Source organism: Entelurus aequoreus, linkage group LG03 (genome assembly GCF_033978785.1).
Source record: "Entelurus aequoreus isolate RoL-2023_Sb linkage group LG03, RoL_Eaeq_v1.1, whole genome shotgun sequence".
Lineage (NCBI taxonomy): Eukaryota > Metazoa > Chordata > Actinopteri > Syngnathiformes > Syngnathidae > Entelurus > Entelurus aequoreus.
In genome coordinates this window covers 54400681-54422185 of record NC_084733.1, presented here as the reverse complement: position 1 = coordinate 54422185, position 21505 = coordinate 54400681, and the positions used below count along the sequence as shown (strand labels likewise).

Sequence of the window (21505 nt, the reverse complement as noted above, 5' to 3'; positions counted from 1 at the left end):
CTTAATATTCCTTACTGCAGGTTGTTATTTGCAGTGGTGCAGTACACTTTTATACCGGACTGACACTTTTTCATTTACTGAGAACGGTCTGTAACATGTGTCCCCTCTCAGTGCAGATGAAATTATAACCACAATACTGTGTCTATGAGCAGGCCGCCATGTCAGTGTGTCTGTGCAGCAGTTTGTTGACGTAATTGCTGCAATTGCAATGTATGGGTAGCAGCAGTGCATACAGATAAGAGGATCGACTGTGCATGAATTTGGCTGGGTTTTTTTTTTTTTGTTGCAAGTATTGAGTCTGCACCAACTTACCTGTAGATGCAGTTTCCATAGTAACGGGGGGCCTTTTCCCGTCGTCCTGGTACGGATGAAAATGTTGAACCAGGTCGTCGGCAGCCTCGCCGCCTCTCGGCTTCAGCTCGTCGCCAAGCTCGTCGAACTGAGTCGCCGTGTTCCCATACCTCCCGCCGTAGTCCTCGCCGAACCATTTCCCATCCGAGCCGAGCTCCTCGCCGGACTGCGCGGACATGCTTATGTCTGGTGTCGGGACAGCAGAGTCCGTGAGTGGAAGTGTGCGTGTGTGTTTGCACGGCGCCGATGACTGGTTTAATATTGTGCGGCAAACACGCAGCGATGCGGCGCAGTCACTGGCGTCTGGGGCCGAGTGTGCGTGTGTGCTTCCTGGGATGGGCAGCAGGAGAGGAGCCGGCTCGATTCTTTTAGTTCACTGCTCGCTCCCAGTGTGACGTCACGGTGACCCGGAGGCTCGGGGTCGGCCCTTATTGGTCACATACACAAACATGAGAGAGCCCTATATGTCTACAAAATGTCCCGTGGAAGCTGCCGTGCATCTATATTATTATAGTTGAAAAAAAGCACCCAAAATGTGAGAGCATAATGTGTCACGGGGGAAACCAAGTAAGTCATGCAGTGTGGCGCCATCTTGTGGCAGTGAGAATATGAACACTTTCAACATGGCTTCTTAGCAACCAGACAGGTCAAACATTACACAACACAGCTGAACAACCAAAGTCATGTTGGGAGTCAAGGTACGCAACTTTCGTGTATTTCTTCCCCCCTAAAAACAGCCATTTTACGCTGTTTAGGTTAATTTATAACGCGTGTCTATCACGTTTGGGTTTCTGGCAACTTGGGGTTAGCAGTAGTATTATTGTTTACGTCTGGCGTTTGTATTAGCTAATTAAAAACAGTATGTGGTCACCCATAGCTTCTACTATTGACATTCTACTGTATAATGTAGCCGTGTATCTTCCCCAAATCATTTAGTTCTTACACGTGAATGTGAATTATATAAAGCCTAAAGTACAGCTTTCACCCCTTTCAGCAGTAAATATGAGCATGACGGGTAGCATTAGCGAATTATACGAGCCATAAATTAATTGTGTGATCTTAAAGAATTATATTGTTGTGCTATTCGATATATATATTACCTGAGCTGACAGTTAATTAAATGACAGCACCAAGTATTTACTATAATCAACCAATTACTTGAGCTGAAGCACTACGATAATTATCTGTGTGGACTTGTTGACACCGAGGAGTGTCCCTCACTGTTTAGGCAAAAAATAGACGCTATAACGAGCTGCAGTCAAAAGTATGTTTCGGTACGAGATGTGTTGGAATGAACCCATGAGAAGGTGGCTGTTGTATGGGAGTTGGCGACCGCTAATTGTATTACGTCTGTCAAACAACGCACCCTACTAGTTAGGCTACTAGTTTACCAGCTTGACCGAGGCGCCAAATTCCCACCAGCCATTGCGACAATCTGCATTGTGACATCACCTGACACGCTCTAGCGGTGACGTAAGATTTTTTTTTTTTTGTCGACATTTGAACACTTTTTTGAATGTTTTTGTGATGTTTTGTGACCACCACGTATGAACCAACAAATGCTTGTGACGCCTTCGTGTAAACATCCACTGTAGATGCTTTCGCGTAATGGCCCCACTGGAGTGGATTTATAACAACAACAACTTACAGTAATTCTACATGTGATGATGAATGTATCCTAAAATAATGTGATTTGCTTTACTTGCGCGATTAAAAGTAAAACACGACGTTGATCAGCTTCAGATAATGTTAGATTTGGCTGAAGTTACACAAAAATGTATAGCAGACACTGCCATTATTGTCTAAATAGCTGGCAGTACAGACGAGTTGGCCTACCAAGCAAACTGTGTCTTTCTCACAGTCAAATCATGGTGGCGGTAGTGTTCTTATGGTCTGGGTCTCATCTGCACGATTGCTGCTGGCACCAGGGAGCTGTGGTTTATTGAGGGAAACTTGACGTTTGTCTATGAGGTTCTGATGTTGAGCATGATCCACTCCCTTGGGAAGTTGAGTTGCATTACCGCATGGCAGTTTTCAAACATAAAGAGCCACCGGCTGCTTCACCAGTGATCATCATGGAGGATCTCCGATTAAGGCAGGGCTAGACACCCACCTGTGTTGCTAGCTATTTAGACAACAATGGATGTGAGTTGACTTATTTGTAGAGGATAATGAAAGCGCACTGCTGTGCAAGCTGTACACTGACTACTCTAAGTTGTATCCCGAGTTGTAAGTCAGTAGTATTGTCCCTTCACAAAATATATAATCAATTTGAGCGTTGTACTTATTCACATTTGTCAGACATTTTATATTCTGTTTTTAAATATATTTATCAATACTCTTGTGTGAAATAAAACAAAAGCAATTTGTTTTATATATACTTGCGTAATAAAAAATAAATAAATTCTTTTTTAAACTGTTTTTAATATTAGTAAAGGATGTGCTGATCGGACGTTGCCCATGTGTCTTTTAATGCAGATCGCAAAAGCTGTTCCCGTCCGACACCATTTTTTGGTGCCTCGGCTGACAAGCGGCCAGCAGCTAACTATATGTTGCTTCTCTAAATTAATAATAATCACCCCCCCCCCCCCCTTACTGCAATTATACTGCATTTTCTAGTTACCCAAGTATCAATATTATCACGTAACATTATCACTGGAGGAAGAGGCTAAACATGTTACACACTGAGAGCAAGACAGGAGCAGGCATGCTAATAGCTTAGCTTAGCTTACCAGTAAGATAGGTTGAAACAACACTAAGAAATAAGCGCTTAGTAAAGTTTAGGAAGTGTAGCTGGAACAGTGTTGGAGCAGAAAGTAACACAGATTTACAAGTAGATTAATAAGAGTCTAGAGCAGGGGTCCCCAAACTACGACCCGCGGGCCACATCCGGCCCGCCAGCGTCCAAAATCAGGCCCGCAGGAAGTCCCGAGTATAAAAATAAATAAATATATATATATTATTATTTTTTTCTGTCTTTTCTTATCCACTTTGTACCGCTTGCTACTCACGGTGTCTCCTAGCCGCTCAGGCAAATCATATTGTCTAAAAATGCATTTTGTCATCGATAACGTGACATCATCGCGCTATATACATCTATATACAGTATATATATAAATATATATATATATATATATATATATATATATATCTAATATATATATATATAGATATATATATATATAATATATATTAGATATATGTATTATATATATATATATATATATATATATATATATATATATATATATATATATATATATATATATATATATATATATCGAATATATATATATCTCTAATATATATATATATATATATATATATATATATATATATATATATTTATATATATATATACAACCCGGCCCCTGGCCAAATTGTTTTAACCCAATGCGGCCCCCGAGTCAAAAAGTTTGGGGACCCCTGGTCTAGAGAGAGGATAAAATAACTTTTGCTGTGTTAGCATTGTCACAGTCTGTACACAACATGTAAGAGGAGGGCGGTTCTTGCCATACATTGGTGGTGTTGATACCAGAGGTAGTTATCAGTATATCATTGATACAACAGTTATTCGATATTTTTTTACTCTCAAAACTGTTGTCGTTTTTGTTGATGTTTCCAAGCTCAGGGAATAATTCCCTGTGCCCAGGAGGACTATGAGGGAAAAACCAAAAGGCTTTAAATGAGTAATAGAGTACATTTTTATTTTCTTTAGTTATTGTGTACTATTGACTTTTTTATTTGCTCTAATAATTGTATATAATAAAAGAGAAAAATGAACTAATTTAAATATTGTGTTGATATTTTTAAACTGTCAATAGCGGTCACCATAAATAAATATAAAAAATTACAGATTCACAGTTAATACATGTGATCAGTATTGGTATATCAATCATTAATGATGGAAATCGGCAGCATAAAACACTGATTGGAACATCCCTATAGTAAGATCTTTGTCAAAGTGCGTATCACAGAAATGAATTATGCTTTATTAACAAATAAACCTGCTTTATTACCGCAGATGCAGTCCATTTCTAGGCATAAAAGTGCAAAAAAAAGTAGGGAAATGCTTCGTCGTGATGAGGAGGTGGTCAAAGAGATGGTCAGTATTTTAAATACACTATCATGTGTTAGACTCCTGCATCAGCATTGAGTGACTCTATACAATGTAATGTGATCCATTACAGAAGTTCAGTTACTAAAAAATCTTCCATTTTCTGCCTTTCTTTGTTAAATGATCTGAGCATTATTATCTTCATTGTCCATTGTCAGTATGTCAATATCGATACTTTCCAGTGCATGGCCAATGGAATCTCCTATGATGACCTCTCTCAAGAGGAGCTTGACATCACTTTCTTGGAGATCTTCTTGAGTGGTTTTCCACGAATGGTTGGCCTTTCCTACTTCCCGAAGCTGCGCCATCTTAATATTGTAGGGCAGGACATAAAGCGCATTGAGGGTCTTGAAAGCCTCCCTTTACTCCAGGAGCTCTGGGTAGTCCAGTGTAAACTGACTGTGAGTGAATTTGACACTAAAGATGATATTTTAGTTTTACTTGTACAACTTAGCTGTAGCAGTTAGACCACATAACACCTCAATCTGAATCTTTTTTTTACAGAAAATATCTGGACTCCAGTATTGTCTTGGGCTCAAGAAACTCTTCTTGTATGATAACAAAATCAATGAAATAAAGAAATTAAAATTGCTCGTCAACATAGAAGTACTGTGGCTCAACAATAACTCCATAACACATATACAGGTTTGGATAAAATTAATGATTTTACATTCAATGATTTTCTGGACAACAAACTTATTTCATGTTTTCCTTTATCCAAAAGGGCTTGAACAAGCTTCAAAAGCTAAAAGAACTAAACCTTGCTGACAATTATATTCAAAGAATTGGTATGTTTTTTTTGTCCATATAGTGTTTATGTGCAAAGTTGAATCAGTGAATAATTTTTTTGACATACTTTTTAGGGGGCAGCCTTGATAACAATGTCAACCTTCACAGTCTTAATCTGTCCGGGAACAGGATCTGCTCCTTCAAGGTGAGATTTAAAATAGAAATGTGTTTTGCTTTTGTGAAAAAGTCTATCATATTTACTATTTAAAAAATCCTATTAAAATGCTTAGCCTTCCAAAAGATTTTTGTGAAATACCTTACGCCGGAATCCAGTTCACATTTTCTTCAGTTTTTAGGCATTGAACTTGGATATCCATCCATCCATTTATTACCGCTTGTCCATTTTGGGGTCACGGGGGTGCTGGAGCCTATCTCAGCTGCATTCGGGCGGAAGGCGGTGTACACCCTGGACAAGTCGCCACCTCATCACAGGGCCAACACAGATAGACAGACAACATTCACACTCACTTTCACACACTAGGGACCATTTAGTGTTGCCAATCAACCTATCCCCAGGTGCTTGTTTTTGGCGGTGAGAGGAAGCCGGTATTATGACAAAAATAGTACCTCTTAACACAATGTCTTACAGCACTAGTAACAAAAGTGCGGCCATTTTTGGCCCACAGCTCCTTTTTTTATTGTCCCTTGGTATATTCTATAAGTAAACTTCATTATTAATTAGATTAATTGTAATAAAGTATATCACACCAATACGTCACCAGTGAAGAAATACCGGTGTTAGAAAATAACCACGTTAATAACGTCGTAAATGGTTTTCCTGAAATAAGTAATCTAATTACAGTGATAGTCAGTTTTTTAATACGATTCGGTTTTCGACAAAGGTTTGCCCCAGTTTTAGTACGCTGTCTCGCTCTATCGTACGGCCAAACATCGCACATAAAAAGTCTGTTTCCTGGGTATTGTTCAGTGGAATCATGTGGCCATAAAGAATCCCCGCGTATTGGCAATTTAATATCTGCACTTTTTCTGATTAAGTACACCCTCAAAATAGTCCACCATGGGACGAAAGAAAGTTGCAAGTGACTGCGCTTTGATAAAGAAGGTGAGAAACACTATTGAATTAGAGAAAGAACTAGTAAAGTATGCAGGTGGCGTTTGCGTGCCTCTCAGAAATGTGGCGTGTTATTGTAGCGTCCCAACAGAGGAACACAGAGTCTGTTGCTGTTATTTAACTTTATTACGACTTTAACACATCAATAGTAGTAGTGCTCAGTTCTTCCAACAGCGTTTATCTCCAACTTGCACACACTCTCTCTGTCCTTTTGACACGCCCACACAATACTTCATCATTCCCCACCAATCACACTCACAAGATGTACATTCACAAACATCGGAACCCCAAACAAACACAACACAAAACTGGCCTTTTTAGGATGGAAGTACAGGCACTACTTGAAAAGGCAAGAACATACATGTAAAGGTCACATTATGTTCTCCAGCAAAGTCTTTGTCCCTGTATATTGTGGGTAACTCGAATCCCATAAAACATCTCAACACATGCCAGGTATTTGAAGTTTAAAAAAAAAACCAACAACTTAACAATTGCTTTGCCTGGTAACTAATTACATTTAGGAAAGAGTAATTACTATTTTGAGAAAGTAGCATGTAAAAACTAATTACTAAGTATTTTTCCCAACACTGGTGAGCTAAAATGTTAATGTTTTCTTTAGATTGCTTAACATAGTATTGACCTACATTGGATTGGTTTAAGCATCTTCAATGTCATTACATTTTTATGTCTGCGGCACTCACTGAAAAAACTTTGGACACCCCTTTCTTTGTCTTTTACTGCTTTTTGTATAATTTTTTGTTAAATGATATAAGAAAATTGTTCATATACATGTTCCCTATAGTTGACAAGCAACTAGTCAATCCATCATGTTCCCGGTTTCTTGCCCATGCTCAGCTGGGATAGGTTGCAGCTCACTATCACCCTAATGAGGACAACAAGCAGTGTAGAAAATGTATGGATGGATAATACTCATTTACCAATTATGATACTGACAATATTGTTTATGTTCACGGTTTCTTTAATATAGTAGTAGCTTACTTACTAGCCTAATATGTTCTGTGACAGAGCTCTTAACACAAAACACTTCTATGTCAAATCAACGTGTTGGCCCCCCAAAACAGCTTAATTTTTTTATTTAAAATTCCTTTCAAAAAGCAAAACAAACTCTTAGATAATATTGTAAAAAAAACAATACAATAAAATGTACTCCAAACAACTACAGAAGTTTTATGAAGTAATGTATTAATAAAGTACAGCATTTACTTTGGAGAGTGGACTTCTCTTTCCAGCTGCTTCTCTGTCATACAAACCATCAGCAGCGTTTCTATATTTTTATGGATAAATGTCCGTGGGTTAAATATTTTAACATTCCTGGATGGCGTAATTAACTCATCCTGCTTCAGTGGGGCGCAGACGTGTTATGTTTGATTTGCGTCATAAAGTTGGCAACACGCTTGTTTTTGATGATTTATTTTTTTAATTCAATTAATATCATCCACTTCTTCTCAGCACTGACTTTCTTCCTTTCCATAAAAAACAAAGTTATGTTGATCTCTAGCTATAAGTTAATGCTAGCGAGTAAGACCAGGGACCTCATTTTAAGAGTTGTGTGAATTTCCTACTTTGGATGTACAGCCAAATTCTCTGAGACGGCTTAAGGTAGAGAAATTATCATTTCTGGTGGACATTCCTGCAGTCAGCATGCCAACTGCCCGCTCCCTCAAAACCTGCGACATTTGTGGCATTATGCTGTGTGATAAAACTGCACATTTCAGTGCAGACTCTGTATTGTGGGCAGCCTAAAAGCCTGGTGTATACTCTCGCGTCGCGTAGCTTGTGTATGCGACGCCGTCGTCCCCCCTCCCTCTGCGTAGCTTCCCGCGTAGCCTACATGCACCTCCCAAAAATCCTACGTTCGTGTCGCCAGCGACGCAGGACACAGAGCTGTAATTGGTCAGTATTTGCCATGGACTCAGGCGAGCAGACTTTGTGCTTGAAATGCACAAATGCTTGAATGAAATGAAACAACAGTGATTAAACAATTGCATGACAACTGATATTGTGTATTTAATATCTCGGTGCGCTCTAAAAATAATTACTGTATGTGTCGTTTTTCAGCTGATTGTGTTGTTGTTGCGCTCAGAAGAAGTCACAAAGTACGACACTTTTTTCAACTTTTATTGTCAATCTTGTGCGAACAACAGGTTCAACTCCGACACATATTCTTTGACGTGCACACATGTCTTTTTGTCTCACACACAACACTTCTCATTCTCCGTCACTAATCTTTCAGGCATGGTATACTATGAAACTCTGAACATTACCATACAGATTAACACCGTCATGTTGTTAACTTACAATAGTTATTTAACAGTTTTGTTTATTCACAATTACATGTTTCTCTCTTGTCCAAAGTCCCGAATGGCCGAATAGCATTGCAGATAATAATAGTGTCTTCTGCCGTGAGTCGTTCAGAAGTTGCACAGTTCATCTTTACAAAGGTATTTTTCTCTGGTTTATAAGTAAAACATCCATTAAAAGTAAACTGATGATTGGAAATGATTAGTTCCAGTGTCGGCAACGATGTTGCTTGGCACAGGAATTAAACACACAGTATCTAGTCAACAACAGCTGCAGTTGTTCCTTCTGAAGACACTGTCCTTTAGTGTTTTGGAAGAGAATTACAAGTCTGGCACCACCCCCAACGGAAAAACTATAAATTAAACAAGATGCCGTCGGAGTGGACACAAGCTACGCAATGCAAGAGTATATTCCAGCCTTAAGGCACACCTGTGCAATACTCATACTGTTTAATGTTTAATCAGCATCTCGATATGCCACACCTGTGAGGTAGTATGGATTATCTTGGCAAAGAAGAAATGCTCACTAACACATATTTAGACCGATTTGTGAACAATATTTGAGAGGAATAGGTCTTTTGTGTATATAGTATAAGTTTTAGATCTTTGAGTTTAACTCATGAAAAATGGGAGCAAAAACTAAAGTGTTGCGTTTATATTTGTGTTCACTGTAGTTCCATTGATCAGTATTCATCAGCACACAGATATCCCACAAAAGTTCCTGCAAGTCAGAAGTTTCTTACGTTCTTCTTTCTCACCGTTGTCAAATATGTTGTAATAGAAATACACAAGAAATAGAAAATAAACAAGTCGCCGTGCATACTCTGATTCTCGTGTGTTCGAAAAAAAGATTTAGGAAAGCCCCAAACTGTTTTCAACCAATCAGCGCTTTAAAAGTTCCTCAGGAACTTCCAAAAGTCCCACTTCGCTGGCAGGAACTAATAAAAGTTCCTGAAGAAGTAAATCTATGTGAGTAGTTTTTGATGGAAACACAGGGGAATCTTTACTTACCCAGTAAATGAGAAAATTCCTGAAAAAGCTCCTGCAATGGAAAAAGGCCTTCTGATAACTCCCAAAATAAATATAATTTGTGTAACCTACACCAAAATGTGTTCAGATAGAACCTGCTAACGGCCAGATTAGAGTTTCATTTCAAAATGATGTAATATTTGGTTTGAAACATTTTACATTTAAACATGCCAGCGTGACAGAGGCGAGCCGGCTGGGCGAGTATGAAACCTCACTCTTTGACGACTTTAAGAGTATTGCTGACTGATAGGCTGCCGGTTCAGGCTTTTAGTCGAGTGGCGAGCACACTCGTCTCTCATACGGGCAACCAGGGTTGCTTGCCGTAAAGAAGGGCATACGCCAGGTTTTTGTGTGTACGCGTTCTTAATACATGATGCCCCAAATGTTTTGGGCTGATCACTGTGCATTCGCTACGGCAACTAATGGCGGGGATGTTTATATAGTAACGCAAATCTTTACTTGCAACTTAAAGCATAATAATTAGCCAAGAGACAGCTCTTATTTCACAACACTTTATGTCGGGGTGCTCTAAGGTTGAGGCACCACTATTGTTAGTTATTCTGTGTTTTAGGTACTACAAACGTGTGTGTTTTTGTCTCAGGAGCTGACTCGGCTAACCTGTCTGCGCCGGTTGAGAGAACTTGCGCTGAGTGACTCCACGTCAATCCCAAACCCAGTGTGTCGGCTGTGTAACTACGCGACACACGTCCTGTACCACTTGCCATTACTTTTGCTACTTGATACCTATGATGTATCAAGCATGCAAGTCAAGGAAGCAGCAGAGGTATGAGCTAAACATACCTAAATATTTAAGTACTTTAAATAGTTTTGAGATTTCTTTAAAGCTGTCAAATGTTATTTGTATTTTTACAATTCTTAACTGGGGTTTAATTTACATTAAATTTACACATTATATTTGAGGAAATTTTTTGGACAACCATTACATTTTTGCAAGATTATGTCCTGCATATTAACTTCAAAGTCCCCCCTCAGGGTGACATGTGCTTTCCTTCCCAATAGTCCACCGTAATGAAGAAGATGATGTTTTACAACATGCGTGCACGCACTGCTCAGCAAAATCTGTCGGCGAGTAGGCTGCAGCTTATGGAGAAGAAGAAAGCCTCCTTGGAGTCATCCAAAGAAAGCATCCGGTCACTTAATTACACCTTAAAAAATGTAGGTAGACCTCCAGAAAGTGTTTCAGGAATTTCAGAGTCAATAACTAACCTTTAATCGTTGCGGTGCATTCTCAGCTTGAACGTGAGCTTTGGAAGAAGTCTTTAGAGGATAGTTCGAATCGCAAAGTGGAAGATTTCAGCGCGGAAATTGACACGTCTGACCCCCCCTTGGAGGAAATACTACAGAAAAAAATTGAAAAGCTAAAGAAGAGACTGGCTCTTTGGATCAGGAGGCTGCATGAGTTAGTTTGTGTGTTAATGTTGAGAAACAACAAAAAATATAAACTTTTGTACATTTTATCCCAAGTCAAAAATGATGCTTTTTCTATATCCAGAACAGAAAGCTGGTATCAACAAAATCTAGACCAAACAACATGCATGATGGAGGACACCGTTCAGTTTCTGTTGACAGAGCTCCAAAGTGTCGGAAATATTCGTTTGGAAGAAGGCAGCACCACAGACCCTTGGTACTTGTGTGATATCACAGAACAAATTGCACACTTTTGTCCCACTTTACAAATAATTATATTGTCTTCCACAGGTTTAATTCCTGTCATGACCTCCTGCTCTCTCGCTTCTCTCGCTCGGACTACACGAGTCTCGGTGTCTTTGGTGTTAAGGTCAACAGAGTTATCCGCATCCACAACAGTGTGCTGAGGCTTCGCTTTAAGGAGAAACTTCAATCCCTGTTGGTTAGGGAGGACTCAGCTTTTACACAGTAAGCCACTAAATAATAAAAAGCAAACATGTTTTTTGTGTGTTTTGCACATCTAATGTAAGCATTTTAATTAGGAATCATAAGCGACTGCTCGAGCACTTGTTTTACATAGCTGACTCTGAGCAAAACACAGATGATGTTTTGTGCATCCTTGAGGACGGCTTCAAAACAGCAAAAGAATATAAGGTATTTTTTAACTCAAGTTTCAAATGGATACCATAAATTCTCAAATTAACGCCTTGGTTCTGTGGAACGGTACTCGAGAAAACAAACTAGTTGGCTTTGTGCAATATTTGGCTGAATGATAATAATAATTTTATGCTAAAACCGAATCATATGAAAAATTGTCAAGTATGAAAACCAATGTAACACCATCCTTTAGATAAATGACTATGTGGTCAATGAGCTAAGTTTTCCTTTGCACTTTTTCATGCACTCTAAACCATTATTAGAGTTTAAAATAGTAGTTATTTTTTAATAAATTAAAGATTTTTAGATGTTAGATATTGTTTCTATATTATCTGATACAGGTGATCAATCTTAGCTACTTTAAATGCATGCATTCTGCACAAGCCTGTCGTTGTTTGTAGAAGAATACAATTGTAAAAGTTATTTTAAAGAAGAAATGGACAATACTCGCTTGTCTGAGCAACTCTTTGAGACTGCAAAGGTGGTGGCAAGAAATTTTACCTTGTCATGGCCATGTTTTTTGCAGTGTCAAGCAGTCTTCCCAGTAGCCAGCACACCTCTCTTCCAATTCATTTAGGTTTAGATTTAACATATAGATTTATATTTAAGATTTTGGTTTTAATATGACTTAGATTTACATTTATGATTTAGGTTTAGATATAACATTTACATTTAACATTTAGATTCAGATATACCATTTAGATATATTATTTAGAGTCAAGATTTAATGTAAACTTAATTGTGATGAAAATGAGCTAAATGTGAGAAAAGTTAGTTAAATCTGAGAAATATATCGGTTCGAAAAGTGTGACTGAACATTCTACAGTTCTAGTATATTCGAACAGAAATTTATAAATGATGAAGGTGGTGATGTTAGACTACATTTACAACAGAGTTAATTGCTAGTTAACATTACATGAGCAAAATTAATCTAGTGTAGCAACCTGCTTGTGTTGTAATGTTGATGTTTAGAATGCAGGTGTTTGTGTATGCCCCTTACCAGTGTGTTTTGTAGATAATGACACACTGGCAAAACACCATTCAGGTGTTTTGCCAGTGTGGAAACTGAGGGAGAAATATATGCGCAAATTTTGAACACAGCACTGCTTCTGTCAAAATGCTACATTACTTACAATACATCAGTTGCACAATATTACTTTGTTGCAGGGGGCTGAGTCTGCATTAATTTAGCACCAAAATGGCACACAAATAGCTTCCTAGTTTTTGGTCTAGTTACTGCTGTTTATGTTGACAACAGTCATTATGGTACCCATTCTTACTTATTACCCTGCTTAAACACCTTTGCGGTAATTGGAGCATTTGTGATACACAACAATTCATTGTTTTAGTAACACAATTTTTCTTTAAAACCAAGGCTATGGGAAAAGAAGCAGCAGTGCCTTTATCCAACAGCCTGATTGTGAGTGAACAGCCGAGAATAGAATATTTTCTGGCTGAGCAAGGGTGCCCCAAGAAGAGAACGGATAAAATCCCCTACAGATATGGTGTGTGAGTAGATTATGGGAAAAATCTATTCTCTAAACTTCAATTATGGTGAAATGCGATATGTTTTTCCTGTAGGTAAGGTTATTCTTTCCAAAGTGTTTCTGGGACACAGCAAACCCATCAGAGAGGGACAACCCGTGCAAAGAAGAACATATCCCAGAGCCTCTTCTGTTTATCGCTATGTGAGCGCCAAGCATCAAGGTACAACACAAGAACAAAATGGCATATATACATTTAGATTTGAGATGCACGATTTCCACTGTGTGTTTTCTTGACTTCATTTAGATCGAGCACATTGTGGCTCTCATAACATTCCTAGAGCAAAACAATGGTTTGTCTTTGATCATGATCTTGTCCTGCCAGAGTACATCATTTGTTTTGAATACACCACAGGGGTAAGCAGCTGTATCCATACTTATCATATTATTTAATTTTTATGGGCACCTTTCTATACCATTAACAAAAGGTATTGCCAAACAACCCTTATTTAATTAATTAAGAGTCCTTCGTTCATTCTTCAATATACAAAAATCAGTGGCGGCTGCTGGTCTCTCAACAAGGGGAAGCTCATTTTCAGCTATTCTCTAAACAAGAATACAGTTTCCAATAACAGATAAAAGATAAAATGTTATATTTAATATACCGTAATTTCCGGACTATAAGCCGCACCTGACTATAAGCCGCACCAGCTAAATTTAGGGTAAAATACAGATTGCTCCATATATAAGCCGCACCCGACTATAAGCCGCAGGGTTTTGATGTGTAATTACCGTTGTATATAGGGGTTCCTGCTACCACGGAGGGGATTGTCGGGACAGAGATGACTGTTTGGGAACGCAAAGCGTCCCATTTATTAACTATAAATCTTTCAAACATTCCATCAAACTTTCACATCTTTGACATGGCGAACAGCATTCGTGCAGAGTACAAATAATGCAACGGTGCAAAGTAATACAAAGTGCTCGCATGTACGTTATCAAAATAACCAGCCTACCGGTAAATGAAAAGTCAGTCTTTAATCATTGTGTCATCGTCTTACTCCTGCGTACTAAAACCACCGAAATCCTCTTCGTCGGTGTCGGAGAAGAACAGGCCGTATATAAGCCGCACCGTTGTATAAGCCGCAGGGACCAGAACGAGGGGAAAAAGTAGCGGCTTATAGTCCGGAAATTACGGTAAATATATTTTATATTTTGCACAGAAAATGTCACTTAGAGGGGAGCTGCACTTTTTATGGAATGTTGCCTGTCGTTCACAATCATTATGAGAGAAAAAAGGACAGAAGGTTTTACGGGTTTTTTTTGCATTCTAACATGTAAAAATCGGCTCGTTCTATGTAGCTACCATTTCATCTAATAATTCACTTTAAAAATGCATTGAAAAACCGTCACCAATACTTAATTTATGTTCCGTAACCTGTGTAATAACCAAACTGTAGCGACATTGTTATTGTTATTGTTAGAGCGAACACTGAGGAACTCTTTTTCTATCGTAGTCACACATCGGCGTGCTTCGGTATTAGCCGTAAAAGCTAAACCAGAGATAAGCTAGATTCTACGTCAGCACGAGACACATTTGAGTTCGTAATGTATAACACAATGCGATAAAACACCTAGCTGTACTGACTGAAAAACATGAACAATCATTTTACAGTATCTGTAGAGTATTAGCCCACATTTCATCTTTAGTTTGTACACAGCTACCCAGACAGTGTATGCTGTCTGTCATGATACACACATCGTGCTGCATGTATCATGAATAATATTAAAGTGTGACTCACTTGATGGACAGTTGTGTCTTTGTTCCAGCAGGCCAGGGACATTTCTTCTGGTTTATTTGGGGTAAGCAAGCCATTTATGTCAAAATAGCTTGTCTCCAAATTCCACATTTTGCAGCTTTGAGTCGTTTTCATCGGCTTCCGTCTGCTCCAACGTTTCACCCCTTTCTTCGTGCTCGCTTTCAGAAGCAATAATTCATCCTGCGTTCATCCAGCTTCAAAAAGACAAGGTTGTGAATTCTCATTTGTCCAAAAATAGTCGTCTTCGTTGTCTGTTACCAAGTCGGCCATGATTAGAACACACACAAGCGGTTTGTATCCGTAAATAGGAACACACATTGTCGGACGTGCGCTGCTTTGGAAACGGAAATCAATGCGCGGAAGACATAATTTCCAGCATTGATTAAAATGATCAAAATAGGGTCAATATTGAACATACGGTATTCCATATTGTTATGAACGTGTCTGTTATAGACTTGCAGTGTGTGTACAAAACGTTGATGGAGGGTTTTAAAGTTGTCTTAGAGTGCCATTAGCCCCATCTTACAAGCGTTTTTTGTCATTCTTAAAATCCTAATACAAAAAAGAGTTGTTGTCTCTCATAATGGTTGTGAACGATAGGCAAAATTTGAGCAAAAGTTGAATGCATTCTCGCGCATGTTTAATTAATGAAGTGTAAACACAAAAGTACATACTTTTTAAAATGTTAGGGAAAACTGAGCTTCTCTTACAGGGGGACGGCGTGGCGCTGTTGGGAGAGTGGCCGTGCCAGCAGCCTAAGGGTTCCTGGTTCGATCCCCACCATCTACCAACCTTGTCACGTCCGTTGTGTCCTTGAGCAAGACACTTCACCCTTGCTCCTAATGGGTCGTGGTTAGGGCCTTGCATGGCAGCTCCCGCCATCAGTGTGTAAATGTGTGTGTGAATGGGTGAATGTGGAAATAGTGTCAAAGCGCTTTGAGTACCTTGAAGGTAGAAAAGCGCTATACAAGTATAACCCATTTACCATTTAGAGCAATTGCCACTGACAAAAGTATGTTTTGGACAAGTATAACCTTAACTTTATATGTATATGAAAGTATCTTTCAAAGTGTTAATTTCTTTCTGTTTTTTTTCCTATTTGGAGCTAAAACAACTTCTCACAATTTGGAATTAAAAAAAGTATTTCAATACAACACTAAGTGATACAAAAATTTGATTTAGTATTTTACAGCATGTCCACTATAGCTATCATTGATTACTCTCTACATATAAAATGCAATTAAATCATAGAAAGTACAATTAGATGTATTTTATTTATTGCCCCACAAAGAAATGTGAATGCTAGGTAACTATTAGCTGAATGTATTCATAAGTAAAAAACAATATTGACAAAAAACATATCTATGGAAGACAAGTATAGTATATATGTTTACCCCTTCATTTCTTAGGTTATTTCATGATAACTTTGAGGCAATATTTCATTAGGTTTGAGCACTAGTTCTGGCATAGAGAAATAATAACGCTTTGAAAAGGACTCATTTATCAATGTGTTTTAAGGCAAAGCTTGTTATATTAAAATGTGCTTCATTAAACCTAGTGGAATTGGTCAAATGTGTGCAATTAAAAAAAAAAAAAAATCTCTGAAGATTTTTTATAATTGTGTGTACCTTTTAAAAGGCCAGCGAACAGCTTACGTCTATAGGCTGCTGCATATACGGCCAGGACCCTCCCACGTACGACCTCTCAATAGACAAACAAGCCCTCGACATGGAGCCTGTGCTGGAACCACAGACCAAGTTGTCCAGTTTGGATGAGGAAATGCTCCTAAATGTGTCCAGAGCCAGTGTCCTCAGTGAGATAACTGTAAGGATGATATATCTTTCCTCATATGTGGTTTAGTTAGAATAACGTTATTCATGAATGACGTTATTCATATATTGACTGTTAAGGGGCTAAACCTTCACAACAACAGCTTGAGCAACATAAAAAAGATTTCCTCCCTTTCGGCTTTGCGCCATCTCACCATCAGCTTCAATGAGCTCACCAGCCTCCGTGACATTGCTCACATGGTATTGATTTTCTCAAAACCTCCATTAAACACTAAAGTGTGTTGTGGATGATAAACATATCTCCTTTTCAGCCTAACCTTGAGTTTTTGGATGTCAGCTACAACCAGCTAGTTAGCCTTGAAGGCCTTCGCGGGTTGGAGCATCTCAGACATCTTGACGTGAGCTGTAACAAGTTGACCAATGCCAGCAAAGATTCGGCTGTGCTCAGAGTACACACACCTGCCCTGCTCAACCTGGAAACGCAACACAACCCCTGGAGCAAGGTATATCTTCTAACGCCTATTTTAAAATATAACTATAATCATATCGACACAATAGTGACTGTCGCTTTTTTCAGCCAGAGGAAGTCCGAATGACCATATTGAGCCATCTGACAACTCTCAAACACCTGGATGACATCCTAGTTACACAGGAGGAAGCTGCTGATGCTGTTCAAAAGACTACAAGATGCACAATTAACCAGGTAACTTTTTGGAGATGGGTTACCATAAGCCAATGCTTCTCAATTAGTTCCTGTTCGGCAACAATTTTTTCAATAATCTTAGAAACAACAGGAAGTATACTGATTGGTCTGTAGTTCTTAAAGTCCTTTTTATTTCCCGATTTGAAAATAGGTGTTATAATTGCAGTTTTGAAGGAGGATGGGAATACACATTCTTTTAACGACTGGTTAATTATGTAAGTTATTGGTCTTGCAAAAACCTCTTTGTATTTCGTTAGTAAAAGTGAATCTAGTCCCCATGAGTCTTTAGCTTTTGAGTTTGAGAGTGAGGAGATCATTTTATTGACCTTGCATTCACTTACACATTCCATATACGGTACATCAGAGTGAGTTGTAGTCCCCCTGTGAGACTACAGGCCATAATCTCAGCAGAGTCAGCAGAAGATGTTAATGCAGAGTTCAAGGGTTTACTCAGTTCAAAGATTGAGGTTACAAAGAAGTTGTTAAACAAGTTAACAAACCATTAGGCTATCCTTTACAGTGGCTTGTGTACCAGGTATAAGTGTTCCGTTGTTGCCGGAGTTTATGTCAAGTTCAATGGATCCATTTCTAGTCCGCTCTCTCCCAGATAGATTGTCAATGAACTTCCACATTATCTTACTATGCCCCTTGGCGTGTTTTAGTATTTCTAAGAAGAAGTCTGATTTTGTTTCTAAGGCTTTCAAAGATTAACCGATCAGTCAGCAACCTTGACTTGAGATATTTTTTTAGGGCAGAATCTCTGTCCTTCATTAAAAGCCATAACCTCTCACTGAGCCATGGTGAGGTTATTTTACTTTTATAGTTTTTTGGTTGTGTTTTAATGAATTTAGATAGGATCTGAGTAACTGCATTTTAAGAGCACTACAACCCTGCTCACAGTCCTGGCCCAAACTAAATTATTATGAACAGTCGTTTTTATTTCAGTGTCCAAAAGCTCCATATCACGCCTCAGGATTTAATTATATGTAGGCTTTTTCTCTATTTTGGTTTCTGTAACGTGTCTTAGAGAGTGTCCTTGAGACCAGTGTTAGATTATGGTCAGATAAACCAGTTATTAAATTATAAATTTTGTTAACACAATCTGATTTGTGTATAAATATCAAGTCAAGCAGGGTTTTAGTGGAGCTAGTTATTCTGGTGAGATTCTTTATCATTTGGGTTAGGTTAAACTGTTTGGCTCAATGCTTTAGCTTGTTGGAGCGTGCTTTATCTAACCAATTTAGGTTAAAATCACCCATCAAAAAATAGTTTCCTTGTTACTGCAAGCTTTTAGTACATCTTTCAACAAATGCAACCTTCTCATTAGGTGGCCTATATAAAACAACAACATTAAAGGACATTTCAGGCAAATTGTTACTCTTACACATTCCAAGCTATTCTGGGGAAAATTGGTCTGCTTGCATTGGATTTTATTTTTAACATATAATAACACACCACCTCCCTTTTTATTTAGTCGGTCTTTTCTAAAAACATTGTAATTCTTTTTTTTTATTTTTTATTTTTTTATAATGTCCTGCCCAGCTTCTCGGGCAAATCATATAGCAGATGTAGATGCCCATATCGGCTGTTCAGATTTACTTTACAAAAGAGAAGTGTAGGATACTTCTCTTGTTGCCTTACTTGTATTTTGACTTTATTAAATGTATTTATATTATCATTTGGTGCAGCCGGGCCGGAGCAGGAGGGGATAGAAAGAGAGAAAAAGGAAGACAGAGGGGGGAATTGTGGGGACAAAAGGGGGATTAGACAGAGAGACAAAAACAACAACAGCAAACACAACAACAACAACAACAACAGCAGAGCAACATCAGCAAATACGACATGTACAAATATGATGGTAAAAGTAATAGCAAATAAGCAGTTAGCGAAAATTTAATAAAAAAAATACAGAAATGACAATGAGCATTATTACACTAAAAATGGAGCAATATGAATACCAATAGAAATAGTGCTATTGATAATAAACAATACCAGTACTTTACCTTTATTATCAACAATACAATTGTTCAAATGCAACAATACATATACGTAATGATAACTTGAGATACGAAAGAATGCAGAAAAATGGAGGGGAAGAAAGAGAAGCAACCTTAACCTTGTAGATTGTTATAGTAACAATAGGTTAAGCTTTGTCAGTGTGCCATGTGTTATACCCAGTTTACCCTAGGGCAACAACGTTAATATATGTTTGATGAAACGTGATTATGTGCATGAGTGTATGTGTGCATATGTACTTGTATATGTACAGTATGTGTATGTGTGCTTGTACAGTGAATGTATATGTACAGTATGTGTATATGTGTGTACAGCGAATGTATATGTACAGTATGTGTATACAGTATGTGTGTTTGAACAGTGAATGTATATGTACAGTATGTGTAAATGTGTGTTTGTACAGTGAATGTATATGTACAGTATATGTATGTGTGTGTTTGTACAGTGAATGTACGTGTAGTATGTGTATGTGTGTGTTTGTACAGTGAATGTATATGTACAGTATGTGTATATGTATGTTTTTACAGTGAATGTATATGTACAGTATGTGTATACAGTATGTTTGTATAATGAATGTGCGTGTGGATGTACGAACTTTGAGTGTGTAAATATGTACTGTATTTATTTGTATATGTATGTGGGAGCGTAGGTACCTATGTATGTCTGTATGTATGTGTGTGAGTATATGTGAATTTGCATGTACAATACATTTGACTCCCAGTGTGTGCGGAAGCCAGAGTACGGCCCCAGCCTCCCCGAGAACCCATCCCACAAACAGTAGGTGTGGTGCCCAGGGAACCAGGGGCCACCCCCCCCCACGCAGCCAAGCCGGACAGCGACAGGAACCCCAGAGCCTGGCCCACCGTGCCGCCCACAAGGGCCAGCAGCAGGCCGCAGACAGACGCACCCGACAGAGGACAAGGCACGAGAAAAACAGGGGGAAGCCAGACCCCAAGCCAGCGAGAGACCACACCCCACACGGACAGAAAGGCGGGACGCCCCGCCCGAGGGGCCCGGAGACCCCCCGCAACCGGACGGGAAGACCGCCCCCGCCCCACCGGCAACAGGGCCCCCACGAGCCCACCCCCACCCCCGGAGAGCGCGGCGAGGCCAGCCCACGGCCACCCCACCCAAGCCGGCCGCCACAGGACCACCCAGCACGGGGCCACAGGAACCACCCACCCCACCCGCAGGGACCCCAACGATGTAGATGGAACAACCAGCAACCGCCCCGCCGAGTCCCCCCCCTGAGGTAGGGGAATAAATAAATAAAATAAATAAATACATAATAATAATAATAATAATATTAATAAAATATTTTTTTTTTTTAAAAAGGAAAAAAAATAAATAAATAATTAAATCTATTTATTAAAAAAATAAATAAATAAATAAAAATAAAAATAATTAAAAGAAGATCACAGACATGCTGACACACAAGGTCACTACCCCAACAACTGGCCGACTCGCAGCACCTCGGAATACCCTGCAGCACCAAGCCACCACAGTAGACGCAGGGACCAGACCCAGCAGGCCCCAACCAAGACGGGCACCCGGAAGGGATGGACGGCGGGACCCAGGAGCTCCAGACACGCAGTCCGGATGCAGTAGCCTGAGGCGCCGACCCCCACCCGACAGGCAGGCCCAGAACGTACCCCCAGAAATATACATACATATATATATACATACACATAAACATACACATGTACACATACACACACATACACATGCATACACATACACATATATATACATACATACATACATACATACATACATACATACATACATACACACACACACACATACATATACACAGTTTGTCAGCCCCGACAACCACCACGCGCGCGCGCTGCCACCAGTCACAACATCAGCCACCCCCCTGCACCAGACCCAGCAGCCACGGGCGCCCACACCACAATCAAACGGCA

At 39.1% G+C, this 21505-nt stretch overlaps 2 protein-coding genes across 5 annotated transcripts in view; one reads left to right on the top strand and one right to left on the bottom strand.

The window, feature by feature from the left end:
* LOC133646626 (reticulon-1-A-like) overlaps positions 1 to 731 on the bottom strand; it is a 47420-nt gene extending 46689 nt beyond the window's left edge. Inside the window, exon 1 of the mRNA XM_062042196.1 lies at positions 313 to 731. Within this exon, the coding sequence (XP_061898180.1) occupies positions 313 to 529 (217 nt within the window). The 5' untranslated portion in view covers positions 530 to 731. The remainder of the gene's footprint in view (positions 1 to 312) is intronic.
* A 222-nt stretch (positions 732 to 953) lies between these two features.
* LOC133646620 (leucine-rich repeat-containing protein 9-like) overlaps positions 954 to 21505 on the top strand; it is a 47354-nt gene continuing 26802 nt past the window's right edge. For 3 of the 4 annotated variants that reach the window (XM_062042185.1, XM_062042186.1, XM_062042182.1), the window contains exons 1-19: positions 954 to 1049; positions 4376 to 4456; positions 4651 to 4869; positions 4973 to 5113; positions 5193 to 5256; positions 5332 to 5402; positions 10281 to 10463; positions 10700 to 10855; positions 10933 to 11099; positions 11193 to 11324; positions 11399 to 11575; positions 11650 to 11761; positions 13140 to 13269; positions 13346 to 13471; positions 13556 to 13665; positions 16707 to 16892; positions 16979 to 17098; positions 17170 to 17361; positions 17436 to 17561. In XM_062042185.1, coding sequence (XP_061898169.1) covers positions 1035 to 1049; positions 4376 to 4456; positions 4651 to 4869; positions 4973 to 5113; positions 5193 to 5256; positions 5332 to 5402; positions 10281 to 10463; positions 10700 to 10855; positions 10933 to 11099; positions 11193 to 11324; positions 11399 to 11575; positions 11650 to 11761; positions 13140 to 13269; positions 13346 to 13471; positions 13556 to 13665; positions 16707 to 16892; positions 16979 to 17098; positions 17170 to 17361; positions 17436 to 17561 — 2508 coding nt within the window. In that variant the 5' untranslated portion in view covers positions 954 to 1034. Of the gene's footprint in view, positions 1050 to 1714; positions 1825 to 4375; positions 4457 to 4650; positions 4870 to 4972; positions 5114 to 5192; positions 5257 to 5331; positions 5403 to 10280; positions 10464 to 10699; positions 10856 to 10932; positions 11100 to 11192; positions 11325 to 11398; positions 11576 to 11649; positions 11762 to 13139; positions 13270 to 13345; positions 13472 to 13555; positions 13666 to 16706; positions 16893 to 16978; positions 17099 to 17169; positions 17362 to 17435; positions 17562 to 21505 lie in introns of those variants that run through there. The other variant, XM_062042183.1, reaches the window with a different exon arrangement.